The 25,822-nt window shown below is 43.8% G+C and overlaps 1 protein-coding gene across 3 annotated transcripts; it reads left to right on the forward strand.

Annotated features, from left to right (window-relative positions):
• The first annotated feature begins 519 nt into the window (after positions 1-519).
• Positions 520-25,756, forward strand: LOC117588051 (cartilage oligomeric matrix protein). Of its 3 annotated transcripts, none has more exons than XM_034279102.1 (14): positions 520-656; positions 1,436-1,736; positions 8,965-9,144; positions 10,488-10,554; positions 10,621-10,936; positions 11,013-11,142; positions 11,214-11,351; positions 13,534-13,728; positions 13,793-13,910; positions 21,332-21,453; positions 23,442-23,764; positions 23,824-25,307; positions 25,373-25,506; positions 25,574-25,756. In XM_034279102.1, the coding sequence occupies exons 3-14, from the start codon at positions 9,060-9,062 to the stop codon at positions 25,642-25,644; spliced, it is 3,183 nt and encodes a 1,060-aa protein (XP_034134993.1). In that variant the 5' UTR covers positions 520-656; positions 1,436-1,736; positions 8,965-9,059; the 3' UTR covers positions 25,645-25,756. The 3 variants fall into 3 exon arrangements, with proteins under 3 accessions (XP_034134993.1, XP_034134995.1, XP_034134994.1); XM_034279103.1 differs by having other exon boundaries at positions 582-638; XM_034279104.1 differs by lacking the exons at positions 23,442-23,764; positions 23,824-25,307; positions 25,373-25,506; positions 25,574-25,756 and adding an exon at positions 22,490-22,633 and having other exon boundaries at positions 530-656.
• Positions 25,757-25,822: the final 66 nt, after the last annotated feature.

Here is a 25,822-nt window from a genome sequence, read left to right on the forward strand (position 1 = left end):
GACTAATAGGTAGGATACATGTATGATTACGAGTATAGCTAATAGAAATATGGAATAAACTACATATTAGCATATTTTCCGAGTTAAAGTGAGAAATATAAGCAAGATAGTAAATGCTCTTATGCTTTCTCAAATCAGATATTATTTATCAGAAGAACCTTTTCTGTATGCAATCTTTCCGCTTTCCCCATAATTTCCAGTAAACCCCCCACTACACGAACAGTCTGGCAACTCTGAATCTTACGCAAATTTCGCACGTGGGCGTCTCCGCTTACTCACGCGTCAAAAGAAACACAAACGAAGACAAAATGCTGCCTTTTGCTGCTGCTGCGACGTTTCTCCCAGCAAACAGCAAAAGCAAAAGGCAGCAACAAATGCAACAAAAGCAAACAGCAAAGAAAGAGCTCCACAAAAGCAGCAACGAGTCAACGGCATCTCAACAGCTGAGAACAAAACAAACTGCAATCAGGCAACACGCCAATGGGAAACCGGGCAACAACAAGTTGTTTGTGCCGCTCTGCCACTGCCGATCTGCTGCTCTGCCACTGCCTCTGCGGCGACTGCGGGCTGGCTGGTCCGCCTTGGTGTTCCCTTCAGAGTTTCAGTGCTCGTTTGCACGTTGAACAAGACGGTATACGGTACGGATAGATCAGCAGGTGAAGAACCAACACCGAAACGAAACCAAACGCAACTCATCGAAGATATCGCATCGGTATCGTAATCGCTAATCGAGAAAGATTCCCGCTATTTTGGACCGTGATCTATGACGGCTTTTAAGTGTGTGTTTTTCAAATCATTTGGATCGTCGGATGGGTTAAGGCGGAATGGGGCCAGTTTGTTAAATTGTCGCTGACAAAGTTTTTGACAGTTCCCGATACCACCCAGAGCCAGTGCCAGTGGCTGGTCTCAGTCCGCAGAAGCATCCTCAGCATCGTTCGTTTTCCATTTCCATACCGCTGTCAAGGTGTCCCCCCATGTCCGTGTCGGTGTCCGCGTCGCGTTTGCGTTCTTGTTGTTAATAGCATAAAAGTGTTTTAATTTTTATTAGCACGAAGACCGCGGTAGAGAGAGAGAGAGAGAGACCCGTACCATTGCCAGGCACCAGCCCACCATCAAGTCAGTTGTGGAGCAGTTGCCGTCACTAGAGGATCGTCTTTTCCAATAGCCACCGCTCGCGTCGAGTCGCATCGCGTTGCGTGTCGATTTCGTTCTAATAAAATCAGCTCCCAAAGATCTTCTTCGCGTGTGTCTCCCTGCTCTGTTTACCTCATTCTTTCAACCTCCAACTCCATATCCATCCGCAACTCAACCACTTCCCCAGCTCCATTTCTCTCTCCTGCTTGTCGTTCGGAACGGATTTATGTGTGTCGCATTCGGATATTTTAAAAAGGGTTTAAATTATCTAATGCATCCGTTTCCTTATCAATTTTTATAGTGTGAAGACCCTACGATTGTGCGATTTGTTTGATCTTTGAAAAGGAAAATACAAATAAAGAAAAAATAAACGGGTCTACACAACCGTTCGTTTGTGAGTTCTTGAGTGTCTGTGTGGCGAAAAGTGTGGAAATAATCGTAAAAATAACTCAACTCGAGTCGTTTCCATTCTAAATTACGAGTTGACAGACGCAAGTGGCTAAACAGCCCAAGGAGCTGTCTCTCTGCCTCTGTCTCCGGACACAACAACTTCTTACTTCTCGAAACGGAGAGCGGTGGCGTGCAACGTCCTTGACTAAAAGGTGAGTGTGAAGGTTGCCCAGATCTCTCAGATCTCATAGATCTCGGCCTGCCAGGCGCTCAAGAGTGTGCTATAAATAGTAGGCTGCTTGGCCTAGTCTCTGGGAAAGTGGGATAAGTGCGGATGCTAAAGTGGGAGGAAGTCCATTCCGGTATAATTGTTGGAAATGACTTTACATATAATTCTACTTGTGCGGGAATTATCTGAGAATTTCATTAAAATATAGAGAATCTATACAGGCATTTCGAGTTTATTTTTTCTCTTTTTGTATGCCCTTGGTTATATCGTAAAAGTCGTTCCGATGTTTACATAGTAGCAGTGTGTTTAAAACAAGTATTTACATCATTAAAACTAATAACAGCTATTGTAGAATATCAGTTATTGAACGACTTAGGCGCCGTCTGCCCAAGGGTTCTTAAAAATCACAACAAGAAATATAAAACTTAACCAAAATAAAATCCAAAATATACCCGCCATATACTATATGGCCCATACAATGCATTCTCTCCATCATTGATTTCCCTCTTTTATTATCCAATATTTAAACTCTCTTTCATCTGTCTTTATGGCATGATAATCGTTGCCTTATTGATTGGGCCAAATTATGAATATTTTTTTATATGTGCGACTCATTTCACCGCCTTTTCATATCTGATGATAAATCATGCTAATTGTTGTTGTAATTCAAATCCGATTCATTCGATACATATTAATTAACCACACCCAATAGGAAAACCGCAGAGCAGCGGCCTGTGGCATCCACAGAGCGGCCGACACATTAATCTATTTGGTAGATCTTTGGGGTCTTATCTGCATTGGCGCCCATAAATACCAAAGTCCAGTCATAATTTATTAATTACTGGACTTTCCACACATATTTTAAAGCTACGATTCGGGGGGCTTATGTCTCTTAGAGAACTATAATTATGTGATCATGTGGGGGAATTGTTTGGCATAACCCAAATAGGCCCAACTTGTGGCCAAAACAGCAGCCACAATTTGTTTACTGCTTTATTGTTGACCAAATGTAGCCAAAGACAATGCCACAAATACGTATATTTGGTTTAAATACATTCTCTGGCAATATATTTTATTTGATTTGGAATGATTTCCCCCAACCAAGTGGCTTGCTTCTGCGCAGACGATGCTCCACTGCTCTATTCCAATTCAATTAAAAGACGCCCACAGCGAAGAGCCAAGAGCCAAAAGATCTCCATAACAATTTATAACTGCCTTTCCAAGATGTCTCTCAGCAGAGACTTGCGGTTATTTTTTGTATTTTTATTATTTGAATATATTACGACAGTCAGTGGCAATGGCAGTGGCGTCGTGACCTGAGGGGGACTGGGTCTTCTGGTTCGAGGATCGTAAGGTAAAGGAACGATTCACGCAACAAATACTGATGAAAGAAGTTATCGTAGAGCTAGTCCAGTTTATGGTAGAGTTAAAGATTAAAGGCTATTCCCTTCGAAACGGGAATAAATAAAAGTAAAAAACTATTTATTCGCCTGCCATTTAATACCTTCCTCTATAACCCATTCACATGACTCAATCTCTCTCTATCATTCTCGTTGCGCAGACCATATATAGAGTGTCTCTTTATTAATAAAACATAAATAATATTGCTATTGTTGGAATTTCCGCTTGGCAGAGCGAGTTATGGGTTCGTTAACAAATGCAAATCAAGTGGAAAATTGTTGCAGCAGCAAATTAGCGCATCGTCATAGGAAAGTCATTCAAACAACCAATTTCCGACCACTTGCACAGGGCACAGGGCTAACAAATTTTTTAATTCGAAATTTGCAATTCAAATTAAACCTTAGTCACAATAAAAGATCAGTCTTGTGTCTGGCTTTTTGTGTTACAATATTTGGACTGGCGACTGACGGCGTCAAATGTGTCTCAAACTGAATTCAAATGAAAAGTTCGATTTAATGGTTCATGAGCATTAGTTAATGGGTTTTCGGCTTTTGGCCTAATGATGGATTAAACATATTCTAAAGCGTTTTGACAACCTCACCAACACAATAAACCAAAAAAACGACGAAATTTATACGCTTTGGCAAGGCATAAAATATATCATTTATAACCTGTTGATTAAATCCGAATGGAGAGTGAGGAAGATATCTGCTTTGCCGTTTGGTTTGGCTATAATTTGATATTCTGCGCAGATATGTAAATGTCGTAGAAGCGACTGCGATGCGAGAGGTGTGGTCCGGCAAACACCTGACGATATCGTATAATTATATAGCCGCCATATAAGCACATACGTGGCATGTGGTAGATGTTAGATTATGGCAATTTAATATCATTTGGGACAGATTCTAGCTGCCGGCTATATCTAATACGTATTTAAAGAATGTATTTATGCACCCATGTAATTTATTCATGTGGGAAAACTATAATTTCGAATTAGCATAGGATGGAATGTACATATCTACATAGAGTTCCCTACACTTATTATCATGTTTCATCTTTTATTTTCGTTCAAATCTCTGCTCAACGATTTTTCATATTTGTTGTCTTTTTAATTCAACGCCTCGATAAATAATTATACCCAACATATTTTACACTTTGTTTTGTTCGATTGAGCAACTTGTGGCAGGTGGCAATTACCATACCAGAAATCTCCATCACCCGCCACCATTTAATTGACAGACCTTTCAATATTATGAAATAGGACTCCGCAGACACCTGAATGGCCAACAACATTTCAAGCTGTCAACTACTGCATTTTTGGGTGGGAAAATAAATGTAGAAAAATCCGAAACGAAACGAAATAAAAGTCAACTCAAATCGATACAAATACAGAAATCAATGAAAATGAGGACCCGTCAAGTGCCGTTCGAGTGTCGCTATTGAACTCGACTTTGAATCGGGGTCCCCCGGGGTCTTAATCTTGTCACTTTCACGCACTCCCCAGACACTCGCGCGCCCAGGCACTCGCGACTCGCGCCGGAAGTTATACAAAGTCCCATTATGATGATGAAACCAATTTATCAGGCAGCAAAAAATCAATTCAGTTCAGGCTAAAGCTACAGCTACAGCTCCAGCTTTTTTTGTGGCCTCCAATTATGAAGTGCCTGGAAAATATTAAACAAAAGCCAAAGAAAGTTTGCTGCAAATGAAAATCCGCTGAAGAATTTCCCTAAGTGGCTTAGTTGGGGTCTCCACGCTCTCGCTGCACGGCACGGCACGGCACGGCACAGCTTGGCTCTCCCTGTGTCTGCATCTGTATCTCTTTCTTGATGCCGGGGATGCGTAGGCGCCGTCATAGATTTTTTCCATGTCAAACCAGCATCTGACAGCAGGTTTGCCAGAGGCAGTCCCGCACCCCACCTCTATCTCTGTGGCTCAAACTGAAGTTTTCGGCTGAGCATTTAAGCGCGGCTGATTTGATTTCAGTGACACGACGCCTGCGGCACCAACGGCTAAAGCTTCGGCAACGTTGACGCGAAACTTGTCCTGCCCACACGCGACTGCAGCGCAGCGTCAGCGGCAGCTGTGCCAGCAGCAGCAGCAACAGCAACAGCACCACCAACATCCACAGCAGTCGCGCATGCGCAGTAGCTCAGCCCAGCGTTGTTTTTTTTCGTTATATTTTTTTGCGCTGTTTTTAAACGCCCTGGGGGGACGTGGCCGCTGAGGTTGCATGCTGCTGCATTCAAGCAGTGAAAAGAGTCAAAATATTTGAATTTCTAATGCCACACGAGGGCCGTCATAAGAGTCCATCAATGAGTCATCTGAGACGGGGTTGTACATATATATAGTGTTTAAATGATATCTACACATATTCTTGATGTATTTGTAAGTGTAGATTGCTAAAGATATCATGTGAAAAACTTCTTTATTTGCATACCCCTCAACCAACCCTCGCACTACTCAGAACTCTCGTGAAGGTTCCCCAACTGCTGCCTTCCCCGAGGCAACGTGCAACGGGCAACGCGGCTACGGCTACCCATTCGATCTGATGAAAATGACTTTTCCGATAAGCATCAAATTTCCTTTGATGATAGACCAGAAACGCCTTTTGTCACTGGCAGTCACAGTCGCAGTCACTCTCGTCTGGTGATGACGCTAAACTTGTTCAATCGGCTCTGTCGGATCAGTAAGGGGTCCAACCCGGCTGACTCTGGGCTGACTTGTGGGTGAAGATCCCATCTCCAGAACCCCCTCTGGCCTTTCGGTTCAATGCGGTTTTTGGTCGTCAGTTGTTGTTGGCTTTGCGGCTTCCGTGTGCATTTGCCTTTTGCTTAATTAAATGTCAATCATTGTACGGAGGGAGTACTCTCTCGATATATATTTACTCGTAAAGACGGACTTTGTTTTTGATTTGTCCGCTTTATTAACTTGATGTGGCGTCGTCGTTGTCGTCTCAGCCGGCAGTCATCATGTGGATGTTGATGTGGATGTGAATGATGTCGTTGTGATTTGGATTGGCGTCTCCATGGCGAGGGTCTTATGTTGTTGAATGCGTGGGCCCTGGACAGAGATATATGTCTGTGTCGCTGCTGTGTGCCTGATATATGCATGATCTATACCAAACCAATGGCATTAAAAAGTATTTAATAAATTTCAGGCCTGAGGATTATGTGTTTAGGTGTTCCATTCTCTGGAGGTGTCTCCCACTTCTGGTCTCTTTCTGCTTTTTAAGTGTCTGTGTGTTGGGGGAGAGAGAGGGCGGATTATTCGGTTGACATTTGGTGGGAAATGTTCTGGTTGTGTATGGTTCGCCGCGGTAGCCAGCGGTAGGACAACTTAACTGGCTATTAATAACACTCAATGAACACTTGGCACAGATCCGCAGCACTGCCCGGGTTAAGTTCTAGGTAACCTTTCACAAAATTCAACGACTTAAGCCTCCAAGAACTTATGGGTAATGGTCGGAAGAAGATGGGATTACTTTCGGTTCAGTTTGTCATCTGAAATGATATTTTAAGGGAAGAAGATCTGTGCTGGGTTTTCCTCTCAATTTCCTGATCAATCAGCACACACAGATTTTGCTTTCGGGTACAGAAGGGTACAGATTTTGATCGCTAAGAAGATTATGGAAAATCTTAGCTTGAAGCCTTTATTTTCCTCGGGATATTTGCATAAGTAGCTCTATAGCTTTTTTCCTGTACCCTAAGATAAACCTAATGCCCTCTCGTAATCCTTCCGGCATATGGCACATAAAAACATTAAAATACTCCCCCAGAATACAATCTGCTAAGGCAGTTGCTGTCTTGGCAACTGTTTTTCTACTTTTACTGCCTGAAGGAGAGACTGAGGAACCATAAGAACTTGTGGTTATTGTGGTGGTGCTCTGGTAATTGCGATTACACCCATAAACGGAATAGATCCTAATGCCACTGCTCTCCCGCCCGACTGACGACTGGGACTTTGTGACTCAGTGACATTGTAGCCAAGAGAACGAGAAGCCACGAGCAACGTGCGGACTGCTACTATAAATCCATAACTGTCAGTCAACATTTTGGACCAGTATCTGAGAGGTTGTCGGCTTGTATGGCCATAACGACATTTGCTTTTGGCTTTCTGTGGATTCTTCTGTGGCTCGGGGAGCATCGACGTGACCGTTACTACATTCCTAGGACACCTTTGAGCCACAGAGGCCTTAGGCCTGAAGCTGAAGCAGAAGCAAACAAAATCTTGGCCGCATTTCTTGTGTTTATTTAAGCATGAAAATTGTGTAATTTCTTGCAGATGAGAGAATTGGTACAGATTTTCCCCCAATTGGATTTTTTTGTGTAGTTTATAACACATCTTGACGTTTTTGTGGGCATTGCAACTGGAGAGAAAGAGGGAAAATGCACCAGCCACTTTCCCAATTGATTTTACGATTTTCCGAAGCTGGTTTAATGCCAATCAGTGTGCACTTATATTATTTTATTTCATAGATCGTTAAATTTGTGTATTACACAGAATTTATGAACACTAAAATAACTGAAGACTTCAGAACTTTAGTTCCTCTTTGATCGCTTAAGATTTATGTGAACGATAGAAAATGGTCTTCGATTGACAGAAGCCGTTGAAGGAGTACATTGGCAGATTGATGGGTTTCTCTAAGCCAAACAAACAGAAGCCTAAACAGATGTAAAAATTATGTTTGTGGGCAAAACTTGTTTGTGCTTGAAGATAATCTAATCAAACTTTAGATACTCCTGTGGAAAATCCTACAACATGGTTGAGTAAATTATTCTGCAATTCATTAGACGATTACAAAACTGGAAAATGGCAGGCGGCATCTATTTGAGCAGCAGATAGGAAACCCGATCTTTAATTGCTTAATTTAGAGCTCGAAAAAAAAAATTCAAATCTGCTTTTTAATTCAGCAACACATTTAGATACAAGTTCGTGGGGGAAATAAGGAAAAACTAAAGCGATTTCCTCATACCATTGCCAGAAATTAATTGTTCTTACCTGTAACCCCAACATAGCTGAAGACCTCTCATAAATAATATAGAAATATATCTACTCTCGCGTTACACTTCTAAGAACTACAAAAGGCAGAATTATTTTCTTTTGTTGTGTTCAGCATCTACAGAATGTCTTTCCAGTGAACTTCCGCTTGCGGAAACACCTGAAAACACAGAAAGCAACACAATATCCACACCAACTTACAGAATTAAACAAACATTTATTTAAGTAAAAAACAGGCAGAGCAGGAGCAGAGACGAAAGAATAATTGCAAAAATCCAACATAAATCTCGAAAAGCTCAAAGAAGGAATTCAAATCCACGCACATGGAAATTACAGAAAGAAATATAAAACTTTTGCCTACGAAATGCTTTATTATGATGACGCCCACAGATGGCTAAATGAGATGAAAGATATAGAGAGGGAAATCCGTGGATATATGTAGATATGTATATATAGTTATCTAGGTGATACCCGACCAAGTACTTCCGGCAGAGTGGGGGAAAGAGTGGGGCGAGAAAAGTGTTGGCCGGGGGTTGGCCGATGAAATATTTCAAATATGCTGCCCAAACATTTCTCTTGCTGTTTGGTTAATTCTTTTCTCGTTATTACATTTTTAATTTGAATTTTATTTATTATTTTATGCGATTTTATATGATGCGCCTGCCGGCACCGCCTCTCGCAGTGCATTTTATCGTGGAATTTTATTTTTAAAACGAAAATAAACAACCACCGACCGACCCACTGTCGACTGATCATCTCCGATTTTCTGGTCTTTTTCATTTCATTTCATGCTTTTATTTATATTACAGCGGACGGACAGACTTTCGTAGCCCCTCCACTGCCATACGTACAGATATATAGAGTCGTAGCATCCCAACCCACAGACCTGCCAGAGATTGTGACGATGAATTGGACGCGCGTGCTGCTAATCGGGTTGACCGCCTTGGCGCTGACATTCGTGGAAGTTGCATCACTCTCACTGGATCCAGGTAAGAGACTATCCCCATGCCTTCCACTCTTCCAACTCTTTTTCCCAAATTCCATTGTGCAAATGCACTGAAAGAAAGTCAGGTTAGACTTTTTCAAAGTTTTAAATGGCATGAAACAAGTTTTGTATCATTCGTCGCCATAGAAAGTGTAGTTTATAGAGAACTTCTACTGGTTCTTCTTAACATAGTTGCAGATGCATATCTGGTTGCAAACTTACAGTAATTATTATCCAGAATTACACAGCGATCAGATCTTAAGCGAAAACTTTGATTCAATGATATTTATCGAAAGAGATTCCCTCCAGTGTATTTGTGTACATATTTTTACCATTTCTTTTATGGTCACAAATAAACGAATGATCGCCCAGGCTGGCCCCAGTGTCAATATTTGCCGTGAAAACGCCCGAAATGGCATTCAGACTCGCACTCCGCACTCTTGGTATCGTATCCAAGTTGGCGATTTATGTAAATCTCGGGGCTCGAGCTCGAGCTGGAGTTTGAATCCCAATGAAAACGTCGTCAACTGTCAGATAGGTTCATTGGTTGTTGAGCTGGTGACCTCCCTGAAATCCGTAGATGGCGTTGGCGGTGCCCGATCACGAGCACGAGCACAGAGAGAGAGAGACTCATTCGCTTTGAGCTCAAGCAAGCAGTTGGCCAATGCAATTTCTGTACCATAGCCATGTCCATGTCGTGAAGGTCACCCACCCGGCATCATGAGCCTGTCAAAACAACTGACAAATAACCCAGCAAATGCGTGAAATTCTATATGGAGACGTTGCTTGATAGATTCTTTTGCCCTGACAGTTGGCGGACTTGTTACTCGTACTTCGAATGCGGATTGTGCAAATACGGACCGGACCCCCGACCACGACGAGTATATCTTTCGTATTTATTTGGGTTAACATGCCGCTGGATTAGAGACAGAAACAACACCAACCACAAACGATCTCTCTCGCGGGGTTGACCAAAATAAACAGTTCCATGTTCAATGTGTCCGCGTGTCGTAATCTTGTGGCAGGCGCAAAAACGCAATTGCCAATGTTTGTGGATAAATGGAGCAAGTGGCAGAGTCTTTTGGGCTCTACAAACATGACCCAAACCGATGTTATTTGTCTGAGTTTTTTTGGTATTTATTTAGCTGTTGATTTGGTAATCGATCTGTTTGATTATCTGCTGGAGGAACGGAAGTGGCTCTTAATAGTATACAGATAACGAAAAATCCACAAAAGAGGAAGTGTTAAGAAGGAATAATCTCAGACAACCCTCCCATCCATCTAATTTTCTGTTGCTATACAACTTTATCTTTCTGCAATTAAATCTTTATTTTTTCTCACCCACAGTTGCCTCTGCTGAACTCGAGCAGTTCATACGAAAGGGCGATGTTGTCATATCAACACGACACATAAGGTGAGTCATTTATTAGCTTTATATCCACTTCATAGGTTACCCTATCTGGGCCCTTGACTCCTTCAGACCACGTCGGAAGCTGCACATTTCCATAGAAGCCCTCTTCATGATTGATTTCCCCATGCTGAAGCACAAAATGTCCTTCTTTTTGGACCGGAAACAGCAGCGGGTTACACTGGACATCAGTGCGAATGGAGCCACCGAGTCGCGTAACTTTGAGATACCCAATATCAATGAGACGAGTACCATACGATCGTTGGCTCTACAGTTCTCTAAGAATCGCATTACCCTCCATGTGGACTGCAAGCCGAGCACGCATCATGACATTGACATGAATCTGGCAAAACTCTACACACAAATGGATGATCCAGTGATCAAGCTGGTGAGTGGGGAGGATCATTCTCTGTTGGGGGTAGCTACATATACAACTGAGAGAAATCTGTATTGATCATTGATAGTTCCGTGAGCGAAAGTACCCACTGCACTTTGATGCGGACATGGAGCACTCCCTGCAGCGGGCCAACTGCCAGAAGGGACTGCATCGTCGTGGCAATCGACGCATGCTGAGGAACAAGATCACGGAACGTGGTAAGTTTTTCTGAGAGAACTGCTGCCTGTCTGCTGCCAGTCAGTGTACCACAACCCACTGATCATTCCAGAGAAGAACAAGAAGCGCGATGTGCGCGGCTGGTATGAGCCAACCATCTCCCGGGAAGGAGTTACAGATCATCGACACCAGGAGGTGCCAACGGACGTTGAGCGTGGCGATATACCTATTCTGCATGGCGATTGTGAAGGTAGGTTTTTTGCCCACAACCACAGTACCACAACATTACTGCACCACCCATCGGTTTCCATCTCAGAGTTCCACACAGTTTTTTGTCAGCTGACAGTCGGTAGTCCTAAAGCAGTCAACGACTCTTGCCCCAAAGGCGTGTCGTGGCCTGATCTCTGAAATGTCTTCCGAAAGTCTTTGGCTTAGATGCCGCGTTGATGAAATTGTTTGACTTGTCTCTTGTCTGTTGTCCGTTGGCGTTTATGTCACTTGAGGAACATAATTCAATTAAGCAAATGTGCCAGAGTGTAGGCTGGGGAACTGATTTGAGGGATCGTTTGAGTTGGGTTTTGGTTCGAGTGGGGGCTTGAAATTTCAATGACATGTGTGCGAGACCTTGAAAACCAAGCACCTAAGAGTGCAATAAAAATATCCGAAACATTCTTTTCCCAATCTTCGAGTAATCCCAAACTAAAAACTCAATTAGAGGCTCAATAATATCCTTGATATGTCTATCATCTGTATAGCTCTTAAGCTGTACAACATCATGTAAGACACATGGCAACAACTAAACTAGTTCAAGCATCGTCTCTTGGTCTCTTGGTTGGTTCCCCATATGCACATCTTGTGCCTGTACAAAAGTATGACTTTGTCGGTTTGGCTGGCTCACTGGCTGCCTCCTGCCTCGTGCCTCCACTGCCTGGTTGGCCTGCCGGAGTGAGTTTTGTCAACATTGAATACGCCGCGGCCGCCGCCGCCGCCTTAACGCCCAAACGCATCCGTTCCAAGTCACAGAGATCTCTGGGTTCTACGTCTCTCGATCTCGCTTTGGTTACATTTGGCAACCTTCGTTTCTATCTTGTTCGTCGTCGTCGCAGTCGTCGGCATAGCCACGTAATTCATTCATTACGTTTCTGCCTTTGCGATTTATATGCCGCCCCGTACCGTACCCATGTCAACTGAGAGGCTGCTGAGAGATTGGTTGTGCGCGGGCCAGGCCAGATCGTGGGTACAGATCAGAGCAAAGCTACCAATTTGGTGTTGCTCTGCACTGCAGCCAGCACTGAGCCAGATAAATAATAATTATGCTGGGCACTCGTATCAGTGTGTGTGTGCTCCTACTCCTCATACCAAACGAGTGCACAACTTATGCATGGGCTTTGTCATATCTTGGCGTTCATTAGCGTTGTATCTATGTATGTGGGCGCCTCCACCACTCTCCCTCTCTCTCTCTCCGCAGCACTTAGCGGCGACTTATTGGCAAAGACAGTGTCAGTGTCTTCGATTTGGATACCACTGCTAAGGGTATGCATATATAGAGCTCTATATATATATAGCTGACTGTCTGCAAGTGTTGTTATTAATTGCTTGCCAGATTTGTAAGGCATTAGCCAGGTTAAATAAAGATAGTTTTCGACCCTAATGAAGATCATAGGCAGGCAAATTGGTAATGGTAGATAAGAGGATTATATGCATTAATCATGGGGGAAACTCTTTATAGCAGCAGCTTGGCTGGATTATTGTATGAATATATCACTAAAATCCAAAATAAATACCGAATGTATGCCTGATCTGATCCTCTGATGAGGATCTCTTCTCTCCACTGATCTCATGAGCTTGGTTTTAATTTATGCCACAACAAAATGCCATAAGTCACACACAAATGTTAATTATTCTCCTTCGACTTGTATTACTATATTGTGCAGTCCCACATTAGTGCAGCAGTGACTCAATCAATCAAGGTCCTGACTCACAGAGAGAGTTCGGGAAGTTGGTTTTTGTGGATGGTTTTTCTTTGTTGTCCCATTGCATTAAGCTGCACTAAAACCCCTCTGAACGCATTAGCAGCGCTGTTCAAAGCGCCGAAGGAGTGCATTGGAGCGACAAAGCGGATTAGGTTGCAATCAGGGGGGGACAGAGAGAGGTTGTCCCGACCATGCTGCATCCGATGTTGTGTGCGTTTGTGCATGGGTTAAAATGAGTGCGATTTTTGCATTGGTTAGACCTTAATCTTGTCAGACGCTTGAACGCTTCCCACACACCAGTACCCCTGAGACCCCTCTGTGTGCAGAGGGTGTTCATGAATTATTGTTGCTTTATTTAAAGCCTCAACTGAACGGAACTCTTTACCCTCCCCCTCCGCCGCCGCTAGTTATATTGTTGTTGTAATTCTCTGTGTTTTTTTTGTTGTGTTCCCAACCCAGACGCCCTCGCACGATCATTGAGCGATTTACTGGCTTTGGTTAAGCTGCTCCGTGAAGACGTCGCCCACCAGCGCCAGGAGATTGCGTACCTGCGTATGCTCTTGGAGAATTGTGCCGGCTGCAAGAATCCCCTATCCGGGGACAATCAGCTGCGACTGGAGCCCACTTGTCGCACGGCGAATCCTTGCTATCGCGGTAAGTGCACATTTATCGATTGCTCGATAGCTTTAGATGCTACGTTTTTCCTCAACTCTTTCAGGTGTCGACTGTCTGGATTCGGCCGCAGGTCCCAGGTGTGGCCGTTGTCCTGCCGGCTTGATTGGCGATGGCAAAATCTGCAAACCGGGCGTCACCTGCGCCAACTACCAATGCTATCCGTAAGTTTATACACAGTCCTGTTCCCCCTCGATGTTGTGTGCAAAATTAACGCAGTTTGTGAAGCTCTTAATGGCGTCAAGGGCGTGGCCATTGCATCCACGTTAATTGTATTTGTCATGCTGTGGGCTCCAAGGGCTTTAAAAGCGCCGCCGTCGATCCGCCGTCCAAAAGGTTCTCTCTTTCGCGTCTGACTGTGCAATTATTTGCATTTGGCCTTAATGGCAATTTGATGTTGTTTATGGTTTGATGATCTAGTCAGGCCACAAGCTTTAACAACACCTTGACTAGCTGGCACATCCCCATCCATATCTCTATCTATATGTGTGATTGATAAGCAAGTGGTGCGCCGCCCATTGAGAGAGGATTTCACATTTCAAGGTTTATTTACTTGCTGAATTCTACGAATAAATAAATGCCATAAGCAGGTTACACGGGACAGAACAGATCAGAACAGAACAGAGAGTAGTAAGTGGAGTGATGTAGAGTCTGGAGAAACAAGACTTCACATTGGAATATTTTTGTGTGAGTCATTTGAGTGATTCTGAAACCAGTTCCGCCTCTCGCCTTTCGCCTCATCCCATCTGATAAGCTGCATAGATCGTAGATATGTCAATCCGAATGCGTAGAAGACTTCCCTAATCCCTTGTCGCTTCAAGACAGTTTAGTCCAATCAAGCTGTGCATGGTGTAGGTAAATATGCATTCAAATGATCTTTACACTATCTAGCAAAAGATCTCTTTGATGTGTGTTGCGATACACAAATGGGAGCAAGTCTTATCTTTGCTGAATTTCTCTTGGTGAAACGAATGAAGGCCCGAAAACCCACTACAAATTTGACTTCAGACAAGGAAAACCTTTCACTTCACCCACAGCCCCCATATTAAGTTATCATTTTTGATAACCGGAAGAGTCGACACAGTCGGATATCCCATAAAATAGTTCAAGATTGTTCTTGGCTGTGTAATGCCAAATTTGTGTTAATCTCAATCATCGAATTATGCTAAAGACCCACAGAGCCATGTGTTGGACCCTAATAAAAACATAAATTCTGGCACTATTCAATATCATAAATATGTTAAACAAAACTACAACAAGTTGTGCGTTGTAACGGTGATGGAACTCCAGAATATTTGGTAGACACTATTGTCGAACAAAATGCAACAAAACCTTTGCAATACAGCAAACCAACTGGGACCCGGGCGACCCAAGATGTGAGAGGTCTTCGCTGGACCACAAATGGCACTTGAAATAGCCGCATAAATTAGTTAAAGAGAACCCGCACCTTTGCCACAAGAATCCCAGAATGCCCAGATCCAACTCTGAGGACTGACTGACTTCATTGTGTCAAAACACTTAAAGTGATTTCTGTTATTTCTTTCATGGATTGGACTGGGTAGCCCTTTTGGAAATACGAGAAGCAAGCGCCTGTGTGCTCTGGGCCACGCGCATAGGAAGCATTCGGCCATAAATTTGTGTAAATTATTGAAAAGAGCCCCCACAGACCCAAGACCCAAGCCTGACCAAAGAACCAACGAGTGTTGTAGGTGTAGGTCTAGGGATCGTTTGTTTGGATTGCCGATGGGTAAGGTGCGCCTCTGACCGTATTTTAATTTGCATAAAATTGTTTTAAATGTTGTCACGATGCGTCCATCGCCGCCGACTGGTTACTGTCATCTTTCATTATCGATGAAATGTGGCCAATGTGTGTGGCAAGCCGCCCCAAAAACTGAATCACCAATTTCTCATACCCCAATCATTTTAATTTAGAACCCAACAAATGCCAACTGAATCAAATGCGGCATCATGGCTGAGAACATGGTCAACGCTTTGTTAGTTTCCTACTTTGATTCTAAAGTCCATTCTTTGGAGTCTCTCAGAGACGATCGATTCTATTAAAAGACCATAAAACTTGTGCTAATGACATGCACACCTGCGGTTGGTTGGGTTGTCCTTTTGTTGCGCATGTTATCTACAATGTTGGTTTTTATAGGGGTTATCCACTTGCCATATACATCCCTGAGGTGTCTCTCTTTTGTGTTGAAATTCAATATTGGCCTAGGAGGGATCGGTCCCTTTGGTAGCGCTCTATATTGATTGAAAAATGTTCTCAGGTATTCCAAGAACTTATGATATAAACATGAATGGGGAAGTATAACAGAGTGCTGGAGATTCCTATGCTTATCCCCATCTGATTTAGGTTTATCTCTTCACGCCCCTCGTTCATCTTTTAAATTAAGATCATTCGCATATTCCCAGCACTTTTGATTCCACTCTCCACCGGTTGACCACCTAAAAAGCCAATCGTAACTTAGCCCCAGGCCGATGACAGTCGAGAGGCGCCTCCGCCCCTAAAATCAGTCTTCCCTGCACACACCACTCTTACACTTCTATGTTGTTAAATTTCGAAAATTATGCAGATGATGAAATAATCAGCAGTGCAATCAAGACCAAGAGGTAGATTATGTTACCCAGCTACAGATAGATACGATAGATAGGTGATAGTGGAGTGAGAGAGATTCCGATTTGAAGACCGATTGCTAGCTGCAACATGTGTACGAGGCATGTTGAACATTTTCGAGACAGAATTCCATTTGATTGTGGCAACTTTCCCACAGAATCTAAAATCTCTCTCTATGCATATCTCTCCCCCTTTGGTTTGTCTCACTCTCTCTCTGTCTTTTGGTGGCCCAAACAAAACGTTTACGGCCAATGGCTCAAAGTGTGGCTGGAAAAGCAGGAAAACGAAAGAGAGGAAGCAACCGGAGAGGCTGGTTCACAGCTTCGCTACAAAAAACATCAAAGTTCGGTGGAACGGTGGAACGCATATCTCAGTGGGAATCAAGTTCGCCTACGCATCGGGAAAAAGTGGATCCATTGATTCCAACTCGCTGTTGTCGCTGTCGTTGTCGTCGGTGGGTTCGGTTCGGTTCGGCTTGTTGTTGTTGTTGCTGTGGCTCTTGACTCTGGAGCTGAGGCTGTGGCTGTGTCTGTGGCAGCGTTTGACTGCCTGAATTCAAATTAATAGTTGACTAGCAGCGAATCCAGCTCGGGCCAAGTTTATACGCTGAGTAGATCATGATATTTATGGTTGTAATTTTTTGAATTTGTATTTAGCTTAGTTTGGGGTGAAATTTGTCGGATTTAAATGGTGTTTCCTTAGGATTTTGTTGCATTTAAATTCATAAAGATATATTTTTGATTCTTAATGGTAATTTTTACTTATCTAAATTCGAAAAATCTTTCATCGCATAAACCTCATTTCTGGGCACATTGTGCAGGCGCAGCAATGAAAACAAAAACAAGCCCATGCCTTAGCCTAAGCCCGGGCCAAGTCGAGATCAGACCCGAGCCACAGATGGAGGCATATCCAAAGCCCCAGCTGAAGTCGTAGTCGTAGTCAGAGCAAGAGTCAAGCAACCTCACAGATAAGTGGCCTGTGGCAAAATAAACGCCGCTTTATGGCAGTTAGCTGCAGTTTGTCTAAAGCGTGCGCCACATAGAAGGAGTGGAGTGGAGGATTTGTTGGATGGGATGGATTGAGGATGGTGGCACTGCATGGATCCCCCTGCCTGCCGGATGGTGGCTCCCCCGAAAAGGGAGCACCAGATACGAGTGGCAGCCAAGTGTGTTTCTTGGCTCTTTTGTTGTTAGAAGTAAGTGCTGGGCATTTGCATGGCATGCGCTACCATTAGAAGCAATTTGGATGAGGCTTAATGGTAGCTGGGAAGCAAAGTGTAGAAGGAAACCCATAAGAGTTAGGGTTACGATCGATGATAGACCATTGAAAGACTTTAAAGAAGGACTCTTAGTGAGAAAATGAGTGGCTAAAATCTGTGATTACTTGTCTGCAAAAACCCTGACAAATCTCGTGGGTCTGTCATATATGAATTCCTACCACTGTAGGCCCACAAGTGTAGACCAGGCCTCAGATGCAGATGGCCTAAAAGCCTTTGCATGCTTCAGAACCATGTTCACACATTACTCAGGTCCGAGCCCTGCTCCTGCTGGAGGAGCTGCCCCTTCTAAGGCTCTTTTGGCTGGTGTTTGAACTGGTCTCGGCAACAACAAGAAGAAAGGGAACCACAAGGCAGGCCAGCAAATTGGAATTATGAATTATGAATGCGTGGTTAATAAAAGGAACGAACGTCGTAGAAGCAGGCAGTAAGGCAGTCAAGACATAATATCGAGAGAGCCCAGCCCCAGTGAGATCCCAAAAAAGTCCGAGTGGGTTCGTCATGCTAACCATGGGATAACCATGGAGGGATAGCATAGCTGAAGATGGACATTGGGCGGGGTCAGTGGCAGAAATGCTAATGCGTTCCTCGTTGCGCTCGACTGGATATTTTCCCAGCACTCAAACGAAGCCGCAGCAGCCACAGACGCAGACACAGACAATATGCTCGAATGAACTGAAACAAAGCAGAAAAGCGCAAAGTGCCAGTACCAGTGCCAGTTGGAGGAGGCGTCTGGGGCTGGGAACATAGTCAGAAAGCGAAAACCCCTACGCAATATCCAACATGGATATGGCCATGGCAGTGGACAGCAGCGCGCCTTGACTTAGACCGCTTGCCACTTAAGTACTTAACACTTTTTGCTAATTGCGCGTTGCGCGTTGTCCGCTGCTGCCAGTTGGAGGCAAGGTAGGCCGTCCCCCGTTGTGGCAGCCACAACCGAACCCCCAAAATGCTTACGCATACACACCGCACTCTGGACAAGTGTGTTGATGCCCACCATGGATATGCCAAAGTCAAGAGCAGAGCCCGCACTCTGATGAGTCTCATCAACTGACAGAGCCAAAGAATAGAAAAAACACAATTTGAATCTTTTATTTTTTGCCACTCAGGTTTGTTTTTTCGTTAAGGCAATGAAAATGTTGTTATAATACTCTGCATTAAATGGATGTATGGGAATGCGAGACATGGAAAGATACATATCAAAATTTCACTCACCATTACGTTAAAATTGTTGAACACCCTCGGAATAATTACAAGATTACGACGGACGAAACGACGTGAATTTGCGCGACGATTTCGATATTAAGACGGGCGCAGGACGGGCTTTTTAATAAAATATATAATAATTTTAGCACACTTTTCCCATTTTTTTTACATTCCTTTCTTTGATTTCCTTTTTAATGGCACGATTCTCTTTTTACAAATTTTACACCTTTTGAATTGCATATTGGAATAATTTTCACAGCTGCGTAGGAGAGAGAATCACAACTCCACTCCACCTTTAATTGTGACACTTGGAGCGAGAGACAGCTGTGCGTGGAAGGCTTAGCACATGAAGCAACTATAAAGGAGGGCCCGTCGGCTTATTTGAGGGAAACGTAACAATGCTGTCAAAAGGTGCTAGTGAAAGGGCGTGCAGAGAGAGAGAGAGAGAGAGACAGCAACTTTACAAGAGTACAAGCTGCTCATACCACGAGAGTCGGGGGGAAATGACCCTAGGAACGCTGCCGACGACGAGTCCTCCTTTATAGTTGCTTCATGGCTTAGCACTCGCTCTCTTCTTTTTGTTTCTCTGCCTTATCGCACCTTCGGTCCTTCGACCCTTCGGTCGACCATTTTAAGACACCTGGAACACCAATGGGACCGTGGGTTTATTTGCACAAGAAATTAATATTATAATGAATTAAATAGTGGAGAGCACACTTGTTGCACTGCACTTTCACTTCACTGCATTTTACTGTCTTGGTACGTCACTGCAAGAGATTGAACACTTTAAACTCAGGATATTTGATGATTTTCACTGCACTACACTAATAAGAACTAAGCGACTTTATTTTCCGCTTTTCCCGCCGAACTGACGATAATCGCATGCACGCGGAAGCTGAAATTAAAAGAGGCGAGAGAGCGGTGTTAATGCTTGGTACTCTCTCTCTCTCTCTCTCTCTCTCTCTTAGCATGCTCTCGTTCTTCTGCTCATTCTTTCGCCTATTCTTTCGCTCATTCCATGATTTACTTGTGTGTGTTATTTGTTGTGCAAAAGAATAATTGAAATTGTGTCAAGTGTGCAAATAATTACAAATGGATTTGTTTATTTAATAATAATGTTTCAAAAGGATTCAAGAGTATTTAAGAGTATTTAAACTGTGACTATACCCTGCTTAGTAGCTTAAACTTCCCTCCATGATTACTATTTACTCCCGGGCTATACGCAAGCTAAGAAGCTGGGGCCAAGGGTCTCTTTGACTGACTCTCTAGACGCAAAAGCCCTAACTCTGACTGAGACTTCCGGCAAGCGAAAAAATCCATTGTGTGCTTAGCCATAAAATATGGGAAACTATGGCTTCTGGGTCAGTTGGGCACGGTAGTTCTGCTGCTGATGGGTGATGCCCGATGGGTGATCTTTCCTAGAAAATTGGACTGTTGTGAGTTATGTGCTGGCAAAGTGGGATGCAAAGCGAGGCCTGGAAATTAAGTTTCAACTGAAAGACGAGGATGCACATGAAGTTGAAGTTGAAGTTGAAGCATTGCCCAATGGACAGAGGGTAACGGGTAACTTTAACTGTAACCCTCAACAGAACCAAACCGAACAGAAGAGAAGAGACCGATGCGAACTAATGACCATGTCATGATATGTAAATATTTTGCAGCCATAAGCCCACAAGCAATCCCACACTCTTGGGCATAAATAAGAGACCCCTGTCTTTGGGGAGAAATTTACTTGTATATTTACATGCCCAGGCCATGCCATCCCATGCCATGCAATGGAGCCTGGATTTTGTTGTTCGTACTCGTACTTTTGCCATGGGCCATCATATGTATCATATCTCGCATCCTACACAACCTACACACACAGCTCGAGTCTCTTGGCTCTTTTCTCTCCTTTTCTCCTTTATTTATTTGTGTTTTTCTGGCTTTTAATAAGATTTTCTTGTAATTGTAATTTGTTTTCTTTGGGAACCTGGCCGAACCTTTTCCTGTACGCTTACGGGGGATCAACGCAAGCATCCGAAATAAAACTGAGAAGGAGAGAGGAAGAGGCACCTTCTGGCACATGTCTTGTCGCTTGTCGAACTGCGCTTTGTCGGTGCGCTTTTGTTGGGTCCCAGTCTCAGTCCCCGTCCCATTCCATCCTCTCAATAGGGGTAACCTTTTCTCTTTTCACAGATCTTTCTTTCGCTGGTCAAGCACTGCACAGCCTTTTGTGTAACTTTGTTTCTGTTTCCACTAAACATCATTAATAAATTTGCCTTTGTATGGTTTACCTTTCCATGTGTTCCCCCCCATTAACATTAACAGTCTTTTGTTGCTGTTTGTTCCTGACTGTCAGTATTAATAATAATAAACAATATGTGAGGGGGGACCAACCACACACAACACACAACACATCCTCCTTCTGCCTGATCAACCATTAACCAACCGAATCTGTGTCTCTCTTCTGTCTCTTTCCTTCTCTGTACTCTTTGCAGAGGCGTTCAGTGTCACGATACCGTGAACGGAGCCCAGTGTGACTCCTGTCCAGTTGGCTACGAAGGTGATGGACGCACATGTTCTCTACGTAATCCTTGCATGGACACACCATGCCCCTCAGGTAAGTCGCACAACTTAAGCAAACCCATACCAATCGAATCGCAATGGAAGTGGATGTGGAAATGGAATGGGTTTCTTTTTCTCTCTTCTGTGTTTTTTTTTTGTTTTTCCACCACCCCATCCTCCCGGATTAGTGCTCAAGTGGAGTGTTTTGTTTGTGGCCAGAAATTGTTGGACATTTTGTTGATTTTATGGCTAATTTGAGTTTGTCGTGCCACTACAATGGATCGTGTTCTTGCGTGGGTTGCTCTATTGTAGGATCGTATAACTGGGAAATACAAAAGTTGCAGCTCTAATTTGATTAGAAGTTTATAGGGGGGATTGTGAAAGCAAATCAATCAATCATTCAATGGGAAAATTGAGGTAAAGTTCGAGTTTTCATTTTAACAACTTTAACAATTAACAATTCATTTTTTGTTCTTAGATTAAATGGCTTAGAAAAGTGTCCTTCATAAGATTTTCTTTTTAAAAGTTATTAAATTTTAAATCAGTTAAATGTTTAAAGAATTCAAAGAGATTTAAATATATATTTTTTTAATTCTTCAGTTTAGTCCATAATTTTCCCACAGTGGATATACCCCATAAATCCAACTGTAGTGCACTCAATTCACACGACTATTTGATTTATTAAGTCCCCACCACTTTGCCAGAACCCAGAGACTGGGAATGGTACTCAGACGGCGACTGAGGACTCGCTCTGAACCCTTTTGATTGAATTAAAGACGAAAAACCCTCGACAAATTATATGGTATGAAGGGTAATTTCGGGCTTCCAGCGAATGTGTGAAACGAGGCAGCTAATTAGAGCTCAGAGTCATCGTGTTTGAGGCGTGTTGGAATGTTGTGGGTGGGACAAACTTCCTTATATGTCAGGGGTTTTGCTTTGCTAATTGATTTTGGGGCGGTAAAAGTTCAAAGTACAAGCCAGGCACTTGGCTTTTGGCATTTGGCATACAGCAAGCAGTAGGTGGAATATATTAGCGAAATATGATAAATTACATATACGATTAACTAATAAACAATTCTCATTTGTATTAGGCAACATTCACTATCAGAGGCAGAGCCAGTACACGGCCCGCAAATACTCGGTCATAACGAACTAATCCACAGAGCGGGAGAGCAGCGTTTCGACTAAGATAAACGAGATATATAAACATATGTCATATATGCGATTACAAATTACAAAAAACAAACAGAAGAATGTGTGCACATAATGAATTACTTACTACCTATATAAAATAGTCATAAGTTGTAAGCTCTTTTCGATTGGCAAAACGGAGAGGAATTTTCAAGTATTAGCCATACCCAAAATAATCTTCCAAACAAAACGAACAAAAATATACCTACCCCCCGTACATATGTATGTCTCCCCCGCAATAAAAAACCCCTCAAATAGAATGCCCAGAAAGTGGAGTCTATAAACGTGTAACGAGATTTTTTTACCCCTTCCCCTACCGATCCCTGAACTACTACTGTAATTAAATACGAATAGAATCTAATGAACAAACAAACAAACAAACAAAAATGTATGCTGTAATGTTTTTTTGGTATTTAATAAATAAACTCAACCATTGGCTATATAATGTATCTATCTACATATCTTTGAAATCTCATCTTCCACCACCACCACACTCCCACATCTCAACGAATCGCTTCATGTTTATACACTATCATTTTCTGGTCATGCTACAGAAGCGAGAGACCCATTTTATAATGTGGATTTCAAGCAGAGGGTAAGTTGCAGTTTAAGTCTAAAAGGAGTTGGAGTTGATAGAGGTCTATCATGTTCGTAGTATCATATATTATATGCAGAACTCTGAAAAGTCGTGTACCATTCATTTCACTTTATGTTTTATATTGTCTTTGGGTCGACAATTCTGATGCCTAGTTTAAATCTCACACATCATCAAAAATCATACAACATCATCAATCAATCCCTTTTTCCACCCATTGCTCATCTCTCTCCCTGTCTCTCTGCTGATCCACTTAGGTGCCCATTGTCTGAGAATGGGCTTTCCGCCTTACTTCCAGTGCATCTCCTGTCCAAAGGGTCACCAAATCAATGGCACCAGCTGTAGGGATGTGGATGAGTGTGCCATCTATCAGCCCTGCGATGATTTGACTGTCTGCCACAATCTCAATCCGGGCTTCAAGTGTACGCCCTGTCCGAGCGGCTTTGATGGCATCCATGCGCATGGCTACTTTGCGGATCATCTGTCTGTGGAGTACAGGAAGCAGACCTGCCTGGACACCGACGAGTGCCAGTCGGGTTACTTTAGTTGTCCGCTCCATGCCACCTGCATCAATGAGATTGTAAGTAAAACAAACGACTGGCTGTTATCTCTTCTTACATGTGAATTTTCCCCTTTTAGGGCTCATACCGCTGCCAATGCAATGATGGATTTGTGACCAATGGCACGTATAGCTGCCTGGACAGATCCTCGGTTTCTGTGTGTCCGGATGGACGCATTTGTGACAGGAATGCCGTCTGCGTGTACTCCGACAGCGTGCACTATCAGTGTCGCTGCACCGTTGGCTGGGCGGGCAATGGTTTGATCTGTGGACAAGATCGAGATCTGGATGGTTGGCCAGACCAACCGCTGGCCTGTTCCGAGCTCCACTGCCAGCGTGACAATTGCCCGGATCTGCCCAATTCCGGGCAGGAGGATGCCGATCTAGATGGCCATGGCGATGGCTGTGACGATGACGCCGATGGGGATCAGGTGCAGAACAATAAGGACAATTGTCCGCTGTCCTACAACACGGAGCAGCTGGATGCAGACGGGGACGGTGTGGGCGATGTGTGCGACAATTGTGGACACAAATTCAATCCGCGGCAGCTGGACTCGGATGGGGATGGAGTGGGCAACGCCTGCGATGAGGATATCGACAATGATTCCATTCCGAATGAGGTGGACAACTGCCCTTCGGTGAGGAATCCCAATCAATCGGACGTGGACAATGATGGTGTGGGCGATGTTTGCGACAATTGCCCCACTATACCCAATCCCATGCAGGAGGATCGCGACATGGATCTGGTGGGCGATGCCTGCGACAGTGGCATCGATGGCGATGATGATGGAATCCAGGACTCTGAGGACAACTGCCCCATGGTGAGCAATTCGGATCAGCTGGACACGGATGGCGATGGCAAGGGCGATACCTGCGACGATGACATCGATGGCGATGGAATACCCAATTACAGGGACAACTGTCCACTAGCCAAGAATCCCCAGCAGCTGGACTTTAATCGCAATGGCAAGGGCGACATTTGCGAGGAGGACGAGGATGTGGATGGCATCCCAAATATCCTGGACAACTGCCCCAATAATTCCATGATCCATCACACGGACTTTCGCTCGATCCGAGCGGTACGCCTGGATCCCGAGGGCGAATCCCAACTAGATCCCAATTGGGTGGTCCATGCCAATGGCACTGAGATTGTCCAGACCCTCAACTCGGACCCTGGGCTGGTCGTGGGCGACGATGCCTTCGGTGGCGTTGACTTTGAGGGCACATTCTATGTGAACGATGACACGGACGACGACTATGCGGGCTTCATCTTCAGCTATCAGAGCAATCACAAGTTCTATGTGGTCCAATGGAAGAAGGGCTCACAGACGTATTGGGAGTCGAAGCCATTCATTGCCTCCGCAGAGCCTGGCATACAGATCAAGCTCATTGATAGCCACACTGGACCGGGCTCCATGATGAGGAATAGCTTGTGGCGCGACAGTGATACGCCTGGGCAGGCGCGTCTGCTGTGGAAGGATCCAAGGAATGTGGCCTGGAAGGAGAAGACCTCGTATCGCTGGTCGTTGGTTCATCGCCCAGCGATTGGTCTGATACGATTGCAGTGAGTGATTGCTTGAACAGTCATGAAACATTTGATCATTTTTTTTTTTTTGTATTCCCACGCAGAATGTACGAGGGCCAGAGCTTGGTCATCGACTCGGGCAACGTCTACGATTCAACGCTCAAGGGCGGACGTCTGGGCGTGTTCTGTTTCTCGCAGGAGATGATTATATGGTCGAATCTAAAGTACAAATGCAACAGTGAGTAGCAGTAGCAAGAGTCCATTCCATCGTTTGACTTTAATTTGTGTTCTCTTCCATCAAACAGACCACGTCGACCCTCTGATCTACAAGGATCTGTCGGAGCATCTAAAGCTAAAAGTTGAGCTGCAAAATTGAGGGACTTATTACCAGCTTGTCTCTGCCATGAATTTTAACCAAATTAACTATGTAAAATCGATGTAAAACCTAATTAAAGTGCGTTTCGACTAAGTCGAAAGTTTATAACTAATTGCTTCGATTTTTTAGTGCATTTTGTGCAGCACTTATATAAAATATTGAGCAAGTGGTAAGAAAA

This window comes from Drosophila guanche, unplaced genomic scaffold (genome assembly GCF_900245975.1).
Source record: "Drosophila guanche unplaced genomic scaffold, DGUA_6, whole genome shotgun sequence".
Taxonomy (NCBI): domain Eukaryota; kingdom Metazoa; phylum Arthropoda; class Insecta; order Diptera; family Drosophilidae; genus Drosophila; species Drosophila guanche.